Source organism: Gasterosteus aculeatus, chromosome 8 (genome assembly GCF_964276395.1).
Source record: "Gasterosteus aculeatus chromosome 8, fGasAcu3.hap1.1, whole genome shotgun sequence".
Classification (NCBI taxonomy): Eukaryota; Metazoa; Chordata; class Actinopteri; order Perciformes; family Gasterosteidae; genus Gasterosteus; species Gasterosteus aculeatus.
Window position 1 is genome coordinate 14,772,767 of NC_135695.1, and position 18,865 is coordinate 14,791,631.

Here is an 18,865-nt window from a genome sequence, read left to right on the forward strand (position 1 = left end):
ATTAAACGGACCGTGAGTCACAGATTGGAGGTACTACATAAAAGCCAGATGCTGGCAGGGCAACAATGAGCTGAGGATGCATTGTTAGGCATGAACAGAGCATTGTGGTGCAGGGACAAGAAATAGTGTTAAGATATTCATTTTTGTATTGGTTAATTCATATTTCATTGACAATTTCTTAAGAAAGTTGTCATTATTGACAATGTTTCACCATGGGTCAAAGAAGGCGACTTCCCAAAAGCCAGCAGGTTCACTGAATGTTAGTTATTTTTGTTAATCACCCAAGAATGAATTGTAGCATTTTTGTCAATAGTATAAAAAAGTATAAAAAAGTTCACCCTGTCATTGAAAATGTGCACAGATTCATCCAAAGGACTGTGGGGGGCAGGGAGTCCCGTTTTAAACAAAGTTCTCAATAAATTCACTAACATATAATCCTTTATTCTGAGTTATTTGGTAAGGATTGGGTTCTCATTACTCAGCATGCATTTTTCTTATTTATTTATTCACTGCAATAATGGAATTTTGGCTTACTCCTGAACAACCCCCCCTCCATCCCCATCCCCTTCCCCTGCAAGGTGAACAAAAGGGCCTGAGGGCTCAAATCATCCAGCATCTTCCATGTCCGCTGCGTTGGAGCGTTCACTGACGCACGGGCCAAGAAAAACAAAAAGGCCCTCTCCCCACTGCTGCTTCAGATGTGCTAATCCATGCTCTTCATCACTTTTGCAAACAGAATTCCACCTTTCTATACGGGACAGTTTGTTTTCCATTGGACCCACTCTCAGAAGGCACAGAGATGAGGCCCAGAGATGGAGCAGTGCTAACTCAGCACTTTTCACATCAGACAGCTTCCACAGAGTACAAAACACTTCATGTTCTTCTTTAATTTATTGAATGTCTTTGGAAATACAAATGGAAAAACAGCAACTGGGGTTTAGGTTGATTTTCTACAGAACTTTTCAGTTATAGTAAATCAAATGTATGAATCTATTAAAACAATAAATCTTCAGCAAATTTGAGAAGGCCTGTTATGCAATTTGAACTTAGTTAAACAGCCACTATGTGTGTAATGACTGATCTCACTCAGCATCACAGATTGCTCATCTCCGTATGATGTTGGTTATAATCAATAAACAATATAGTTTAATCATCTTCCAAACCGGCCTGTCATGTCATGTTTACACGACATTTACACACATGCAGATATCAGCAATTGCTTTGCCACACTTCATTAGCCGTTTCCCAGTGATTTGTCTCAGAGGGACATTGACTCGAGGAAATGTAACTGGGCGGAGTAAAACGTTCTCCATACCATTGCTCTAATCTGTGTATTGTTCCGTTATCAGGTTCTAGGAAGTCCCTTCAGTTAAAAATGCCCTGCTCTGTTGCTCCATCATCCTGGTCCAAAGCCCCCGAGCAAGCCGATGGACACGAGGTCTGACGGACGATGGAGAGGACGGAGGCGCCCTGGCCGTCTAGTCCGGTGCTTTATCTGCCCTGCGGGGCTTTTTTCCAGTCCAGCCCTGATAACCCAAGTCGACCAGCAAAATACAGGATGTGACCAAAGAACCTTTGAAGGCAGCGGGGTCGCAATTCTCTTTTATTAGGGGGAGGCCTTTTCAGTAAAACAGACCTCAGGGGTTTTGATGGAGAGTTGACAACCTCTGTAGTCTTCATTCACTGCAAAACAGCCTGTAATTACAGCAGTAGAATAAAGAGCTCCATTTTGTCCTCGGAGGCCCTTATTCGAATGAGCAGTAATTGGAGGCGTTAGTGAGGCATAGGCGCTATCAGTATAATATTAGCTACTTCTGCAGTAGATAATGACTTAATAGATGTTTAATTGAAATCTTTGATGTCGTTACTTGAAGGACAAAGCTGCACGTGGCAAAAATATTTAACATCGCCCGCCAAAATGATCTCCTGAACAGGCCTGAACAGCCTGGTGAGGTGATGAGAAAGATGCAGGGCACCACGCACACTGTTAAGTAAAACAAGACAAATAAAGTTTTGCTGTTGACACTTTTTATTTCCCCTGAAATGAATGCACCAGATCACTTTACTAATGCAGATTTACATTAGTTGGTTTGACTTTTTTTCCCCCCATCTTGCAGGGCCGCGCAGGTGCAGATGTTCAGTAGTGCAGATGTTCAGTTTGGAGTTTGCTGGCCATTCTTTTGGTGAAAGGTTCTCTACGTCCTGTTGTCAAGCCTCACAATCCCACTGGGAATATGGAAAAGTTAAGATATTACATAGCAGAATAAAAAACATATGATCGTGTAGAATCTAACCATTAACTAACCATCCCTGTACACAATATGGTTATGATTCAGGGGAATTGACCATCTGTTAAAGTGGTCCCTCGAAGTGTCTCTATATCAGATGTAAACGCCCTTCATCAAGTACCTTTTTCTTTTCTTTTCTTAGAAAACCAGATTTGTTGACCTGAAATGAAATAGTTCATGCCGTATGTTCTTACTCGTGCATCAGACTCCGCTAAATGTCAAGAATGCGAAATGCTCAAGACCTGCTCACACGCAGAGCAAAGTCCTGGCCAGCAGCCATCACACAACGGACCATAAACGTCACCCAAAATAGCAGAGGGTAACACTGGCCCCTTATAGACAAGGAAAGCATTTTGCACTACTTCCTAGGTAGACAGGCCCTGCCCAGTGCTGGTCTTTAATCAAATATCCTCTACAGGAGAACAATTAGGCCACAAAGCAAATCTCAAACAATCCCAACCCAACTGCCCCTCAATACATACACACCCACCCCTCTCCCTTTAAAGACCCGGCGCTCAGCAGAAATGTGCAAGAAACACAACAGAAGACAATTCAAGCAGCAGGCTACATTGACAGCCCAGCGTATGCAGGCAGCACACGCTAAAACGTTGTGCGGTTTTATCAGGATCAGCAAATTATGGCGGTATGGAAAGCAGACATTTAAATTAGTGTTGTATGTAGATCGAGTAGACTGTTCCCTAGCGCTCATCTCCCACTTGCTTTGGAACATTTCACAGGTGGGTGATCTCTGCGTTCGATGAGGTGCAAAGGCTTCGCAACCAGATAAAAAGTAACAGTTCTCAATGAGCAGATCGGTGAAGTTCAGATGAAACATTACTCAGAGTTAAGCCATCTTACTATTGAATCACCAAGTTTCTGTTAATTCTAACAGCATTGGGGGGAAAGGGCAACGCAGGGAGGGACAAAACTATGAATGCTGTTGTCTTTGCATGTATTAGACAAAGAGTTCAGACTAGCAATCGAATCGCAAAAGATGAGTCATTATCAGGAGTGTTTACATTTAGTTTTAAAAGACTCAAAGACTAATCAGTGCTCTCGCTAAAACAGAAAATATGTAACCCCCAGGGCTCAGCGCAAACAAACCGTCTCCAACCAATGAGAGTTGAGGTTGGATTAAGTTGTGGAGGAGGAGAATTCACACAGCCAGATAAAGTTGCATTCTTGTAAAACTTGCACGGGTGGTACATTTTGAACACTTTGAGGCTTCTTACTTTTATATTTAACAAATTAAAATAAGGGCATTCTGGTAATTAGCTTAATTCCGGTTTAAAAGTATCAAGCTGCAACAGTTTGTGCTCACACCATTTGCCTGCGTTTCTTAGATAAAAAGGGAACATCCTCCAGAGCTTGAGAACATTAAGGGAGTTTCTCTTGTGGCTGGGAGCGCCTGATAAGGAACAGCTTGTGATTTCACTCTCCCTGTAAACTCAAAGTATGTTGTTGTTGTTTTTTTTAAAGAGGGGAATTTATATAAATGTAAACTGCCCTCAAAGACAAGATTGTTTTTTTGCCGTGGAGCAGATATTAAATTCTGAGCACAATTGTACACTGCAGAATGAAGCCACGAAAAGAACCGCTTCTCACGATCCTTCTCTCCGTACACTTTAGCACACAAATATCGTCCACACACGGGGTTCTTTATAGAGTGACTCATTATTACAAGAACCGCCGACGACCGTCTGACTAACTTCCCTCGGGGTCACATGTGAAAAGCCGGAATCTCAGCAGATCAAACTGCTGACGTCTCTTCACCACTTCCTCATGGTCATAATCTTCTACAAATGTATATGCTGGGCATTAGAGTCCTCTAATTAAACAGAAGCAGCCCATTCATAAATAGGTGAGATATAATACAAATATAAAACACACACTCACAGAGTTCACCACAGAGTTAAAGTGTGAGTCAAGCAGTTACACTCAGTTATATTCATTCATGAAACACATTCCGTTAACAGGGTGTCACCACCTAGTGGTCACCATGGGAACTACACATCGCTGTATTTACTGGAGGATTTACTGGATTTATTTACTTAATCGTTCACTGCAAGACCGACAAGCCATGCAACAGTGCACATTGTAGACTTTGTTTAGATGGCAGGAAAAAAAATATATTGTTACGCCGCTGATCGAATTTAAAAAATCAAGGTTGAAATACTGAGTCAAGGTTATTACTTGCGAAACATTAAATCAGAAGAACAGTTAAGGGGGAAATGTGTAGCTCGACAGTCGACTCTCCCTGACTCCCAACATCACCGCGACAACGCGATCCTGTAGATACACGCTGTCGCTGTCGAGACTACATTATCAGAGTAAATATTTTGCATTCAATGATTGTTTAACTTGCTCAAAGTTTGTAAGAAAAGATCATACTGCTCACCAACAGGGCTAAACAGGGCTCCAACCCACCTCCAGGTCAGAGTCGACCAGAGAAGAGTCACAAGACGTGTCCGAGGAGCAGAAACTGTCCACTCTGATAACGCGCACCGTCTGGCTGAGGCACCGGGCCTCCACCGCCTCCTTAAGACACATCTGTAAAACCAAAACAATGCACATGTTTAGCTGCCAGTACGACCACGGATTGAGCTGAAGAAACGGAGCGTAGACCTTTCGCTTACTTCTCCTGCGGCGTCGACATCGACATCCATATAACCACCCATCTCTGTCACCTTCCGGACATTTGTCTTTTGAAGGCGAGATTGAATATAATTAGGATCGAACCAAAACATCATTAGCATTCATTTCATGAAAATTACCCAAATCTTTTCAGCAGAATGCCTGCAAAACTGTTTCAGTGACTCAACCAGATAACTCAATTAGTGAAATTACGCATTAGGTAATCTTCCAATAATGTCAATATTACATATAAACGTTTGGTTCTTTATTTACTCTGAAAGTTTGTTGAGATAATGAGTCCTGTAGAAAGAAAATCAACTATCAAATCCTACTTTAGTCCCTGCTGAAGAATGAAGTTGCTGTTTTCCTGGTCTCTTCATGACAGCGTTATCTTCAGTGAGGGCGCAGGAGCTACTGAAGAGGCTCTCTTCGTCTGGAGACACACTTGTAAGCTTCTGCGTAGTTCCTCTCCTCCAACAGTGGACGACAAGAATCTGAAGACGTTGGATTGAAGGTCGACATCTGGCTGAAAGTCCGTACAATTCCACACACATTCAAGCCAGTCAGGACATAATTGAAGCAATTTGTGCGACATTGGTCTTTCGCAGCGGTTATTTCCCAGAGGACCAACATTGCAGGCAGTGTTGTGAAGTTCTTGTCTCGCGCCCTCTAACGATGACTTTTGGCCTTTTTCTTGATCTGCTCTTTCTCCTTTTGTGGAATGCGGTCACTTTTTTTGGCCATAAAAGGATACGAGAAGGTCAATGGTGACACAGCCGGTTGCCGACAGCAGCCACGGCATGACTCTCAGAAGAAACCCAACCCGAGTGTCACAGAGCAGTACGGCAGCAGCATAGAGGGCACCGGACAGCGAGCACAGCAGTCTGGAGAACATGTTGGCCCGGGTCAACACTAGTCCTCTGTACTGAAAAGGAGGAAACATGGAATGGAAGCACGTCAACACCGGGAACTGTTTTGGAAAAGCAGCACTGTGTTACTTACTGCTCTGCAGAGAGCAGGGAACCTGGAGGTGCATGCGATGACACAGGAGAGGAGGCCAAGTACGTAACCCAGGACTTCAGTGTTGTCCTGTCACGAGAACGGTTTAAAGTGGTTATAATGTATGATACAATACAGGGGGGGGGGAGAAGTCTAAATAGGCAGTGTTGAAGAACATGAACCCCGAACCAAACAGCGAGAATTGAAGATGCTGTAAAATATATAAACGTGTACTTTTCCACCTTTCACTACACATGACATTTAAATGCATTTGTCTATATAAATACAATACACACCATTAAAAAAAAAGGACTGCGGCCGGCTAAAGAGGGCTGTGTGTTTACCTGGAGGGTGGCAAACAGCAGTCTCCTCCTGTCTAAGGGAGGCCTTACTGCTGGGAGGTGGGACGCTCTGGATTTCCAAAAGCCTCCTGCAACAACCATCAGTACACACACAGCGAGGAGGTGCTGCCTCCTCCGCCCTTTCATCATCCTCAGCCTCCTGCCTGAGATGGAGAACAAACGAACGGACACACACACGCACACCTCGTGAGTTTGGTTATCTATAGAGCGTCCGATACGTTCCCTCACTATTTTGCCTAAAGGGGTAGGGCAGTTGGACGCAACTACTAAAAATACCTGCTCCACTTTGTTTGAACAAGGGACGGTTTGTAGAATGAGAACGATGTGGTTTGGGTTATCATGGAGTTATGGCATTTCTCTATACGTACCTTCTCTCGAGTTCCAGTGCAGGAGCACATGGGAGCAGCAAGAAATACAATTAACAGCATCTACAGTAGCAGCAAAAGCACCCATCAAAACCTACAGAGCAGGAAGCAGTGATGAGTTACTACAATTTGATTCATTCAAAGTGCCGAAATTAAAGCTAGGTTACCTGAATATGCAGCTGTCTGGACAGAATGGCTCCTATGGTGCTGCACAGGTCACCGAGGAAGCCGTAGAGGGAGATGGTTCCTCCTGAGGCTTCTCCTCGAAATGTGCACCTCTGATACACGAAGCTGAAAGGAGTTAACGCTGGTTTATTGTTGGAATCAATGAAGAAAAAGAAAAGAATGTAACTACTGCTGAATCAAGACTTACAGAAAGCATGACAGCAGCAAAACCAGCATGGATAGAAAGCTGAGGCCGATGGGGATGCAGCGTTTCTCTGAGTTCTGAGAGAAACAGGTGGTGACGGCATCAACGCAAAATTCAGCCAAACCGAAGGGAAAGGTGAGGGGATTCCCTCTGGGCGGACCCTCCAGGGTCAACCTACGTCCCCTTGTGTCCATTTCAAGGAGGCTTACATTTGGTTGTGCTAGAATAAACTAATCCATGCAGCACCTGTGCAGCCACGCAGCTGTCAAGACACTCAACGGCATGATGGCACCTGCAGTGTGGGGCGGAGCTAAAGCCTAGTTTATGCTTCTGCGTTTTCAGAGCGACGCAGACGCAAGAGACCCGTGCGTGTCCCTTGCGTGTCCCTTTTCACACCTCCTTGCGTGCTTCGACCCATTTTTCTAGCCTCCCGCGCGCGGCACCCGAGAGTTCTTTAGCTAAAATTCCTAAAACAAAACCCATTCATTCTCTATGGCAGTGCTAAACCACTACGGATGTAATATATCTTTGGCCACCGGTGGCGCTGTTGTGCAGACCGAGCGTTTCTCCGGACATTCTCCGTCAGTCTACCCGGGAAAGAGGACCGAAGCGACGGTGCACCTTCGTCGGACCTCGCGCTGTGAGGAAGTCACTAAACAGTAAGCCATGACGTATAATGTGTAATAATTATTCAGATAAATATGCAGCGTTTGCTGCTGTACGTCATTTAACACAGATTTTCACTATCTGTTCATCGTTTAAACATGATATACTGTAAACGTACTTGGAGAAGTCAGCTATAAATGTCTTTAGCTGTAAATAGTAACAATATAGTATATGTTACACTATACCCTATATTGTATATTATATTCTGTATACATATAATGCACGTACCGAGAGAATAGTAAACTATAAACGTTGTTAGCCATAAATACTGTACTTTAGTACAGGTGTCATGTCTATAAATGCATTTATGTTAGTGTCACGCCACATGTTAGTTTAAAGTTGTGTTCACGGGTGTTTGACTGCATTAATTACTAGTTGCATATCACCGATGTTACTCAACTAATACATGAGGATCTTGTAATAGATTAAACCACCAGAATTGTTTAAAGTCAGTCAAATGTAAACATATTAATGCCTCAATGATTAGGATAATATATGATATATTTGGCATCGTCCCTGAAGCCCATGAGGGACTGGCACAGCGCTACAGCGCTGCAGGCATAGAAAAGGGACAATACCAGTGGGTAGACAGGTAAATTATATCAATATTTTTGACCATCATTGGTGACACAAACAGCGCATAACAACTTAGATTACTTTTCTTTTTTTCAGTTTAATTAAAGAAAAGCCCTTTGCATTCAATTTTATTTTGATGGCCATATACACTGGAGCACACATGGTGGTCTATATGACTGCTGTCACATTGATGGCTTTCCTTTTATTTTTTCTTTCAGGGATTTCTGTGCATTGCTGAGCTGGGCAGAGTCGTTTGCAGGAGAGCATCTGAAATGGGATTCTTGGAGAACAACAGATGCAATTGTTGCCGATGTCACTTCTGATAACCTCCGAAACCCATGTGCTTCTCTCTCTCTCTCTCCTATTTCTTTGTCTCCTTGTCCTGCATCTTGCGCCTCATTTTGTCCATCTCCGTCTATTCTCTAGCCTCTATTCTTTTTTTTAAGTCGAGGCAGATGTTTTCAAGGACTGTTTTGTCGTCCTCTAATTCTTGGATCCTGGTGATAAGGATCTGATGTTCTTTGGGGATGGTATCCTCCGTTTGTTGGATCTTAGAGATCAGGTATGGATGAGGTAGGATGGAGTGGGAGGGGAAGGAAGGTGTTCTTACAGGTGTCCAGTCTCAGGCACGTTGATATTGACGTCCTGGATGGACTCTATTTTTTTCTCTTCTCTCTCCTATTTCTTTGTCTCCTTGTCCTGCATCTTGCGCCTCATTTTGTCCGTCTGCCGGTCTTGCATCCGTCTCCAAAAAGTGCCTCTATTTTTTTTTAAAGTCGAGGCAGATGTTTTCAAGGACTGTTTTGTTGTCCTCTAATTCTTGGGTCCTGGTGATAAGGATCTGATGTTCTTTGGGAATGGTATCCTCCGTTTGTTGGATCTCAGAGATCAGGCACAACTCAGTGAAACCACTACTTGTGACCATCTCGTGGTGAGTATCCTCTTGGCTTTGTCGTAGGGCGGCGATTTGCGTTCTTTTTTTTTTAAATGGGGGGGGGGCGATTTGTTTTTTCGTTTTTTTTAATGGGGAAAAATGCCCCCCTCCGCCCCTGCCCCCCGCAGACCAGACGCCCCATTCAATGGGTATATCTTATTCCCTGCGCCCCATCCAGTAAGTGTTCTTTTCCAACTTCGTGGACTGGAAAGTAGCACAGCGGCTGAGGAATGAGGAATCTTTTACATCTCAGCCAATTGCCTCCACCTGGCACCGTTCCCTGAGCCACTCCCTTCTCTGTCCCCTCTGCAGCCGAGCCAAACCACGCCCGCCACCACATATCCCCACCGCCCGACTTAGGCCGGGGAGCCGTCCGGCCTAGCCTACTCCCCCCCTCCCCCCTTTCAGGAGCGGGAGAGGAAATCAGCCACAGCCATCAGCGCCCCCGGCCTATGGACCACCTTGAAATTAAAAGGCTGTAGGGCCAGATACCGCCGAGTGATCCGGGTGTTGGCATCTTTCATGCGGTGGAGCCATTGGAGCGGGGCGTGGTCCGAACAGAGGGTGAAAGAGCGTCTCAGGAGGTAGTAGCGCAGGGAGCCGACCGCCCACCGGATGGCCAGGCACTCCTTTTCCACCGTGCTGTACCGGGCCTCCCTCTCGGACAGCTTCCGGCTGATGTACACCACGGGGCGGTCCACCCCCCCCCCCCCACCTCCTGGGACAAAACGGCCCCCAGCCCCGTTTGACGCGTCGGTCTACAGAATAAAGGGGAGAGAGAAGTTAGGAGTATGGAGGAGTGGTTCCGCACAGAGAGTCTGTTTTAACTTCTCAAACGCCTGCTGGCACTGCTCCGACCACTGGACCGGATCTGACGCACCTTTCCGGGTGAGGTCGGTCAAGGGGCTGGTGAGGTCCGCGAAGCCGGGGATGAACCGCCTGTAATACCCCGCCAGCCCCAAGAACCGCCTCACCTCTTTTTTTGTCTTGGTCCGGCCTGGCAAGGGAGAGAACACATTAGCAAACCGCTCTTGCAACCTGGCAACGTCTGCCCTCTGGCTCTCGGAGAGATGAGCCTCTCGAGGGAGGGAGGTATGATTACCTGCTTTTGGAACCTCCGGCCCTGGAAGGTTACACAAAGTGACTAGTTGCACTTGTTGATGGCAGACCCCGTCTGAGAATATCAGAATATCTTATGTACTTTACACATATAACCTTTAAAATCTCATCCTTTACATTAGTTATATAAACAGCAACAAATCAAGCTCAAACAATAAAAGTAATGGACCTCTACATTAATGCATATGCCCCTAGATATTAATAATTGTTTGAACGTGTGATTGGCCAAATTATTTTACTTTCCAATGTTGTTTTGTGTTGCATTAATCAATGACACCTGGTAGAAAAGGAGTAAAGCAAGGATGCAGCAACATGACAATTTATTTTCAGCTTTGTTACATAACCACATGTTTTATGAATAAAAGCAGATTCAAGCGGTGGTTTTCCCGGATGACTTGACCTTTGTGATGCAGTGTCTGAAATGACTTTAAAAAAGTGCCGTTCAAATTCACACTCTCTGAATGTTGACTCCATGTACCAACACTTTGGTGAGATCTAGTGTTGAACTGGTGATCCAGTTGACAGAATGCATTAAACCAATATGATCTTCTAACCAGAGCACTTTATCAAATATTATGCACCTCATCAGGAGATAACCTCAGGACTCAGGATTAACTTCTCTGGGAAAAAAAAACTTCTTTTTGCTTTGACTTCAAATCTGCGTCAGGCTTCCAGGTGCCTGGTAAGACGTCGTACTTTCTCCTTCTTGTTGCTGTTGCCGTGTTTTTTCCAAGGTTTTCCCACCACCGCCTCTGAACCACGCTGTCCCGGGCCGACAGGTCCGCTGCCTGGCTTGTAGCCCATAACGGACTGAACCCCCTTGGAGAGCGCCCGCACGTTCTCCTAAAGATTGGGACCGCATCAATACTTCAGCTTTTCGTTTCACACATAAATGATTTGAATCCCATGACAACCAATGACTGCCATTAAGGCATTTCTTTGTCCCACTAATAAGAACACCACCCATCTACAGTACCTGATGGAAGAAGTTCTTGTCGACCACATTTTCAATTCTCCTGACTCTATGCGGTTTGTTTGTCGATGTGGATGAGAGGCCACAGCAGTCGGAGTCCATTTTCAGGAAGTTTTTGTGCTGCGGCTGGAAGTCCTGAGCGTTGATATGTGGAGGAGGATGGCAGTACAAAAGCTTTCCCTGTTGGGAGTCAACATTGTTAGGTTGCGTGTGTTAGGGAGAGGATGTTCTGTTCGGGGTCCACATAATAATAGAAAACAATTTCATTGAACTCCAATGTGCAGCTGTATGACCAGAAATCCCTGATGTTCTTTTAAACAAAGCAGTAACAATTGTAGTTGGTGCTAAAAGTGAAATAACATTTCTCAAAAAAGTGCAGTGTTGATAAACAGCCCTGGCTTTGTAAGCGAGAAACTGAACTACACAACAATGTTGCAGCTCCGTGGCACAGCATAATGACCATAAAGACCATGAATGTTTAAAGAAAGGCAGTGGGAGCAAGAGTGCCGAGTAAAGCGATTATTATTTGTTTGAGTGTTGAGTTCAAATATCAACAATCTTATCGAGAGGTTTCACATGATTACTTTAAGAGACTATGTTCGCATTTTGGTGCCGGATCGACAGTTTTCTGACATTTTATTCATATTAGCTACTACAACTAATTTGGCAAAACCGAAAACATGTACTGTGACAACTAACTTTTCTAACTCGGGTGTGGCACTTACACAGACAAAGTCCTTCAGGATGTACCGGGAGGATCTGGATTGATCAGGCTGTCCGTGTGATGTCATAAAGCCTCTCATGTCTAAAACATAGGGAAACAATAATAAATGTCATTCTGCTCTTTGATCTAAAAGAAGACTACAGAATGCTTAAAAAAAAGACAGCAAGTAAACTTAAAAGACTATAGATTGAGCTTATATTACAGAAGCTTAAGAATCCGTTTTATCACTCAACGTGAAAGTTTAGCTTATTGTCATTTAGAGCTGGAAATGTTTTGGACTACTCTTAATGTATTCTCTCGTACACAATTAATAATTGGTAGGCTCACATCCATAAGCCATCAGCAGCTCCTCAGAGGTGGGAAGCCTGTCGGGGTCTTCGTCTTCTCGTGGTCTGATGATGTTGACGCCATAGGTGCCTTCAAAGACATGTCGAGGGATCACCTGACATATGTGGCCAATCCGTTAAAGACTTAACCAAGATGCAATTCATTCTTAAAAATGTCTGTGAAAAAAAACTTTCTAATTGCAAAATGTATACATTACAGTAAATATCTCAACAACTGATGCTGGTGCAAGGTGACCGAGGGATAAAGTAGATCCCACTGGGAGCATTAGATGGTTGAAGATAAACAGTTCTGTGTGAGCAGGATTCTACAGGCGCTGTGCCAACAGCATATAGAGGATATGTGGGAGATTGCAGGTACGTGATCTCTCATCTGGTCAATGGAAAGGATCCCAGAGCAGATCATCTCAGCTTTGGTAGAAACAAAGGAGGGCATGACCAGACCCGGGCAGTCACAGAGGCACAGGGTCGGCTCCACATACAGAGTCTGTAGGTCAAGAAAATTCAAGTCGATCACACATTCAGCTTTCCGTCAATGAAATGCTTTAATTTACATGGAGAGGTTTTAAAGAGTTGTACTGAACCTGAAAGTGCTTAGTGTGTCCAGGAGTGGCTGAGACAGACACCTTCTTGTTCCTTAGAATAGTGTTGATGGTGGAACTCTTCCCCACATTAGGATAGCCAACCTGTTGAATTAATTCAAAACGCCAATCAGAAAACTTGTGAGGCGACTTGATTGCAGCATCCCATTTGCAGTCTGTTGTACTGTGTTCAGCTTTTCACCCACCAGTCCCACTGTTAGCTGTCCTTCTTTACACCTGGGCCCGCTGTGAACCGCCTTAAACATTTCAAGCAGCTCATCCTTATGGAGTAGCCTGCTTGAGTTGTGGAATGGGGATTTATTGGATGAACCAGCTCCGCCGTCTTCTTCATGTTCGTCATCTTCTGAGCAGGTGAACCAGTCCTCCTCAGCAACAGTTACCTTGTCCTGCTGCTCTTCATCTGCACCACTCTGGTGCCCCTCTTCATCACCTTCCATGTCCTCCTCCTCCTCCTCTTCTCCAGCTGGCTTTATTTGGACTTCGTTGTCTGGCTGTTCTTCGTCTTCAGGGTCACTCTCTGCACAGTCTTGTTCCTCCACTTCCATGCCCTGTAAGAAGAGACAGTTTGCGCTCTGATAGTGAGTTTAAAAAGACAGCAGCAAGTCTGAAATTGCTAAAAAAATAAAATAAAAAAAAAGACCAACACACATTCACAAGCATTCACCCCCCCGTGCTGAGGGAATGTTGTTCTAAAAGATCCCAAGAAATCGATAGAAATGTATTAACACAACACATTCAAGTTCACCGGTGATGTGCAACTTCTCAAACTCACCTTTTCCTCAGCATCCAGTCGGTCGCTCTCTGCCAGCGCAGACCAGAAAACTGCCCTCAGCCCCTCTTTCTGGAAGTGTCTGGCCCACACTCGCCTCTGTTCCCTGGTCAGCAGGTCGGCCTTATTCACCAACAGCATGTTGACCTTGTGCTCCGACACCTCCTTTACGTACGCCTCCTGAGAGCATACAACAGAAAGGTGTCAAATGTTTGATTCACCGGTCTAGAGTTTTTCTGCTATGCATCCCTATGCAGGGTGCACAGCAGAAATAAGGCTTAGTTTGGTTCTATTCTCCTTAAACAGTGAATGCATCTTCCTTTTTCTATTTTAACAACTTGGCCAAAAGTACTTTACCAGGTCGACACATCTGAACAGCAAAGGGTTTCTGGCATCAACAATTTGAACGACGACATCACTGCAAGACAACACAAACACAATTTTGTCTTCAGTATTACATGAAGAGAACACACTACTCATTCAAGAAGGGTATAAGCTCATGGCTGTGTTCATCTTTCAAGTTCATCTTTTTTTTACCTCCTCTCAATCACTCTCCAGAGTTGTCTCCAGAACTCCAGGTTTCTCTCAAATGGGGTGAGAATTAACTTCTGTTCCTCTTCTAGTCTTTTAGGGGAAAGAAGATCAGTTATATTGCTGACACCAATAATCTTCTACGGATGTAAACATATTCCAACTTTTTTTTTCAAACAGCTTATTAGACAATAAACATAACAACACTAAAGATTAGCCAACTACTGAAAAGAAAAGGCAAAAATACAGAATATTACACACTGTGCAAGCACTCGTCTCCACTCCAAGAAGCTGTCCTTCTCTGTTTGCTGAAGTGCATCTGCACTTGTGCCTTCGTCCCAGTGGGGGCTTAAAAATAGGAGAGAGAATTTAAATTCAGAAATTACAATATAGTGTTTTTATAAGATAAACGAGATCTGTTGTTTTTACCGTCTAGGAATTCTGAGGAAATGCTTGTTGTCTTCATGCAGCTTTTTCAGCCTTGTTTGCTCTTCAGCTGTCAATAAGCCTGCTCTGGCCTCAGGTGGGACAAATTTGATGTTGAGCTTCTCTAAGAAAATAAAAGCATGAAGCAGTCAGAGACAGCAATGGAATCAAAAGATTATAGATCATTATAAAAAGTTAAGTGAGGTATTACTCACCTGCAACAAACTCTGTTCCAGCCAATTCGGCAGTGGCCAAAAAGTCATCCATGGAACTCTGCTCTGTCACTGACTGCAGGTTAAGTCGTCCCCAGTCATAGCCATCATTGAGCTCACATGTGTGGCGCTGAAAATGCAAAAAACAACGCCTCCATTGATTAAAAAACCCCCAAAGAAACCTGGTGATCGTGAATTTTGTGGCTATATGGCAAAAACATTACTATCCTATAATTGATCGCGGTAAGAAATGTCTATCAGAAGCGTGAACAGGGAAATGAATTGACTGCGTTTACTATTAAGTAAGTAAGTTGGTAAGTTGTTGCCGTTACATACCCAGGTGTCGCCCCGCTTGTTTCCTCGGCCTGCCTGAAGTCTCTCCTTGATCAAAGATCGACCCAGTCCGCCTCCTCCGCCGTCTTTCTTCTTACCCATACCTAATTTTTGTGTTCTAATATATTTATATGTATATATAGTATACTACAGACGAAACAAAACGTGTATATAGTGTATCTAAGGGGTGCTATATGTGACTAGCTACTTTTCCCCATGTGCACTACCGTGTTGTCGAAGGAACCGGAAGTGGCGGAAAACCAATGAACCTCACATCCGGACAACGTTTTTGGAGATTTTGATTGAGGTGCCTTTGCTTAATGGTTATAAATTGTTATAAAATTCCTGCATAGCTACTTACTAAATATACAGGATAATTTCGGCTTTATTTTAAGCATTTATAGTGTCGTAGCTATGGTATACTCTACTTTTTTGTCCAGCTATCGAACGTGCCCTGAAGGAAATGGGACGCAAATATAATTGGTTCCCCATTAATAACCAACTCTACCGCCTTTACAATAAAATGCATATAAATACATATGTAAATACAGATACAACACTAACTTAGATTGAAATTAAAAAATAATATTTTAGTAATGCTAAAGAAACAACTAATCGATCTTCCGTCGTTACACGAGATTATCATAGACACTTCTTACTCTAACCAAGAGATGGCGGCACAAAACGGCGCAACAGAATGACTCTCCTCTTGTACGTTCGTCTCTACATAACCAAAAGTGAAGAGCAAATATTAGGTGACTTTATATCATATAGACTACTATACACACATGGTGTATTACGAGTGAGACAGGGAAATTGTGTTGATGCAGTTGCTATTGGTTTCACCCCAGCAGCAGAAAACATACTTAATTACAAATCATTTAGTTAGTTAGTTGTTTGACACATTTCAACAACGAGGATATTAAAAGTGCTTCAGATAAAACCATTAAATGCGTCAAAACATAACGCAAAAATAAATAAAATGTGAAAAAATCAAGAACTAAAATAGTTAATTAATGGACTCTATGAATATCTCTCCCTAATGAACAATTAACACGTTACACTGCACCTCCATTTGCACTTTACCCCAATTTCACTGTTTTTTTATATGTTTAAGTAATGTTCTTGTGTATTTATAAAAAAAAAATACATATAGAAGGACACGACTTACATGGCCAATAGAGCGTTGTTGTTGAAATGAGCAATAAAAAATACATTTGCCTCGCCTCGTGATTTGGTTTCGTCCCCACCCCTCGCATTCTCGCTCCAATGGTTTCTCCCTAGATATATTCCGCGTAATGTATCCAACCCGAGCCGTGTGTGTTCACAACTGAGGAGAGACGGATCGGAAAGCACTACGATGGGAAATAACGCGTTAGAGGAGGAACAAGTACGTGTTGTCTTTGCGTTCACTTCCCCACAGAGTAGCTCATAAATGAGTTAAACGCCTCTCGGATATCGCAGTAACACAACGTTGCGTTTCTCTCTTTCTCTCCCTCGGTAGACGTCGCTGCCGTTGATCGCAAAACAGCAATAAAATGCTGTCTTGGAAGAAGAATAAGTTCGACCTGATTGAGGAAGACGCGCTGTCCAAGCAGAAGGGCTATGCGGTGAGCCTCAACTACTCCGCGCTCACCTCCTTCGCCAAGTCCTGCCCCGAGAGCGCGCTCAACCGGGTGGGCAGCATGTTCAAGTCCAAGAGGAAAAAGGTGAAGATCACCAGCGAGGACCCCACGTACACCGTGCTCTACCTGGGCAACGCCACCACCATCCAGTCCAAGGGGGACGGCTGCACGGACGTGGCCGTCAGCAAGATCTGGGGCAAAAGCGAGATGGGCAAGAACGGCACCAAGATGCGGCTGACCGTCAGCTCCCAGGGCATCCGGATGGTGCACGTGGACGACAAGGCGAGGCGGCCGGGCCACCTGTACCTGCTGCACAGGGTGACCTACTGCGTCGCGGACCCGAGGCTGCCCAAGATCTTCGCCTGGGTCTACAGGCACGAGATGAAGCACAAGGCCGTGATGCTGCGCTGCCACGCGGTGCTGGTGTCCAAGCCGGAGAAGGCGAAGGCCATGGCGCTGCTGCTGTACCAGACCTCGGCCACGGCGCTGGCCGAGTTCAAAAGGCTGAAGCGCAGGGACGACGCGCGGCACCAGCAGCAGCGGCTCATCGGCGAGCAAACCATCCCGCTGGTGCCCATCAGGAAGCTGCTGAACGGGCAGTGTTGCTACAAGCCCCCGGTGGAGCGCAGCCGGAGCGCGCCCAAGCTGGGCTCCATCACGGAGGACCTGGTCGGGGAGGAGGAGGAGGAGAAGGCGATGCACTTTGAATACGAGGACATTCTGGACACGGACGGGGAGCGCGTCGCCAACGGCAAGCAGGAGTGGTCTCAGATCATCAACGACCTGGGGGAGATGAGCATAGGCAACGACGTGCAGACGCTGAAGGCTGACCTCAGGGTCACCAGGCTTCTGTCTGGGGAGAGCACGGGGAGCGAGTCGTCCATAGAGAACAGCCAGGAGCACGTGACACTGACCAACGGGTTTGGGGAAGTGAAGGTGCAGGAAATTGCCTGAATCGTTTTGAAACATTTTGCCGGTGGCTCTGTTTTGTTGAGCCACTGGCGTGAGAAGAAAAACACGTACTGTGTCTTCAACCGTGTGTGTTGGGGAGTTGTTTTTCAATTCTATTTTATTTTTTTACTGTGATCTGGTGCCTCCGAGAAGAAATAATAAGAGGATCGGGTAAAAGAAATGAAGGTTGCCGAGAAAATGCCATCGACAGGTTATTAGGTTTCTCAATTATATTTGAGGAATGTTCAACGCAAAAAACAAGTGCATGCCTGTTGGAAAGATGAGAAATCCCAGTGCGCCACAGGACACACTGCACTAATTCCAGCTCCCTAATTTAAGAGGATTTACTGTGTCCTCAGACTTGTTTACCTGAATATTTTGTGTCTCATTTTCCTGTTGAAAGTTGCTCACCGCGATCACACGAAACATTCCGTTTTAAAGCACGTTTTGTTCTTTTCCTCAGTGGTGCAGTGGGTCTAAACAGGCATCCTTAAGTAAACTGTCTGGGCGCTTTTGCAACAGCCTGTTCTTTTACTTTATTTTGCACTTGTGAAATTAATTTACATAATATGTTGACTACATGTACATAATGTCTGATATGTTGTCTGAAACATAAATGTCCTATCTTTGCTGTGCAAAAGAAAAAACACCATGTATTAAGATGTAAAGTAAGATGTTTAATTAAAAATGTTATTTTTAAAGAAATGTGGTTTGTTATGCGAACCCCATTGAATTACCATGAAAAAATAAAATTATATGAAGTAGCTGAAGTGTGTCTCTGGATTTGTGTTGGACAACAAGTAGGCCATGGTTTCCTCTGGTGCTCTTTAATTTAACTGGGGATTAAACGTGAGAGGCATGGATTTTCAGGGCCAAATATAAGCCATATGTAGGTGGGAAGGAGAGACATTTTTCACATTTCTAAGCTGTAAAGTGTACAGGTATTGTCTTGTGTTTTAGATATCTTTTATTTGGAAGTCTCTGCTGCATCTGTGTCCTTCGCCAAATTGCTCTCAGGGAAGAAGGCTCTAGGAGTTATTCAATTAAGTTACTGAAGGCCCA

At 44.4% G+C, this 18,865-nt stretch overlaps 3 protein-coding genes and 1 long non-coding RNA gene across 5 annotated transcripts; 2 read left to right on the plus strand and 2 right to left on the minus strand.

The window, feature by feature from the left end:
- Positions 1 to 2,011: 2,011 nt before the first annotated feature.
- Positions 2,012 to 7,346, minus strand: tmem44 (transmembrane protein 44). 2 transcript variants are annotated; one of them, XM_040183797.2, is made up of 10 exons: positions 7,022 to 7,346; positions 6,816 to 6,939; positions 6,652 to 6,742; positions 6,266 to 6,426; positions 5,925 to 6,011; positions 5,677 to 5,847; positions 5,255 to 5,416; positions 4,925 to 4,990; positions 4,687 to 4,838; positions 2,012 to 2,226 (listed from the first exon to the last, which is right to left on the minus strand). In XM_040183797.2, the coding sequence occupies exons 1-9, from the start codon at positions 7,210 to 7,212 to the stop codon at positions 4,695 to 4,697; spliced, it is 1,197 nt and encodes a 398-aa protein (XP_040039731.2). In that variant the 5' UTR covers positions 7,213 to 7,346; the 3' UTR covers positions 2,012 to 2,226; positions 4,687 to 4,694. The 2 variants fall into 2 exon arrangements, with proteins under 2 accessions (XP_040039731.2, XP_040039732.2); XM_040183798.2 differs by having other exon boundaries at positions 4,716 to 4,838; positions 7,022 to 7,321.
- A 63-nt stretch (positions 7,347 to 7,409) lies between these two features.
- Positions 7,410 to 10,691, plus strand: LOC144411451 (uncharacterized). Its single transcript, XR_013468618.1, has 2 exons — positions 7,410 to 7,677; positions 8,479 to 10,691. It is a non-coding gene; the product is annotated as an uncharacterized LOC144411451 (long non-coding RNA).
- On the minus strand, positions 10,617 to 16,372 carry lsg1 (large 60S subunit nuclear export GTPase 1). The gene is made up of 14 exons (XM_078108313.1): positions 15,231 to 16,372; positions 14,898 to 15,024; positions 14,686 to 14,806; positions 14,518 to 14,604; positions 14,263 to 14,349; positions 14,083 to 14,143; positions 13,729 to 13,905; positions 13,142 to 13,504; positions 12,939 to 13,040; positions 12,694 to 12,841; positions 12,338 to 12,457; positions 12,012 to 12,091; positions 11,290 to 11,466; positions 10,617 to 11,156 (listed from the first exon to the last, which is right to left on the minus strand). The coding sequence occupies exons 1-14, from the start codon at positions 15,327 to 15,329 to the stop codon at positions 10,977 to 10,979; spliced, it is 1,929 nt and encodes a 642-aa protein (XP_077964439.1). The 5' UTR covers positions 15,330 to 16,372; the 3' UTR covers positions 10,617 to 10,976.
- A 393-nt stretch (positions 16,373 to 16,765) lies between these two features.
- fam43a (family with sequence similarity 43 member A) lies at positions 16,766 to 18,567 on the plus strand. The gene has a single exon (XM_040184374.2). It carries the CDS (start codon positions 16,766 to 16,768, stop codon positions 17,804 to 17,806), a length of 1,041 nt encoding a protein of 346 aa, XP_040040308.1. The 3' UTR covers positions 17,807 to 18,567.
- Positions 18,568 to 18,865: the final 298 nt, after the last annotated feature.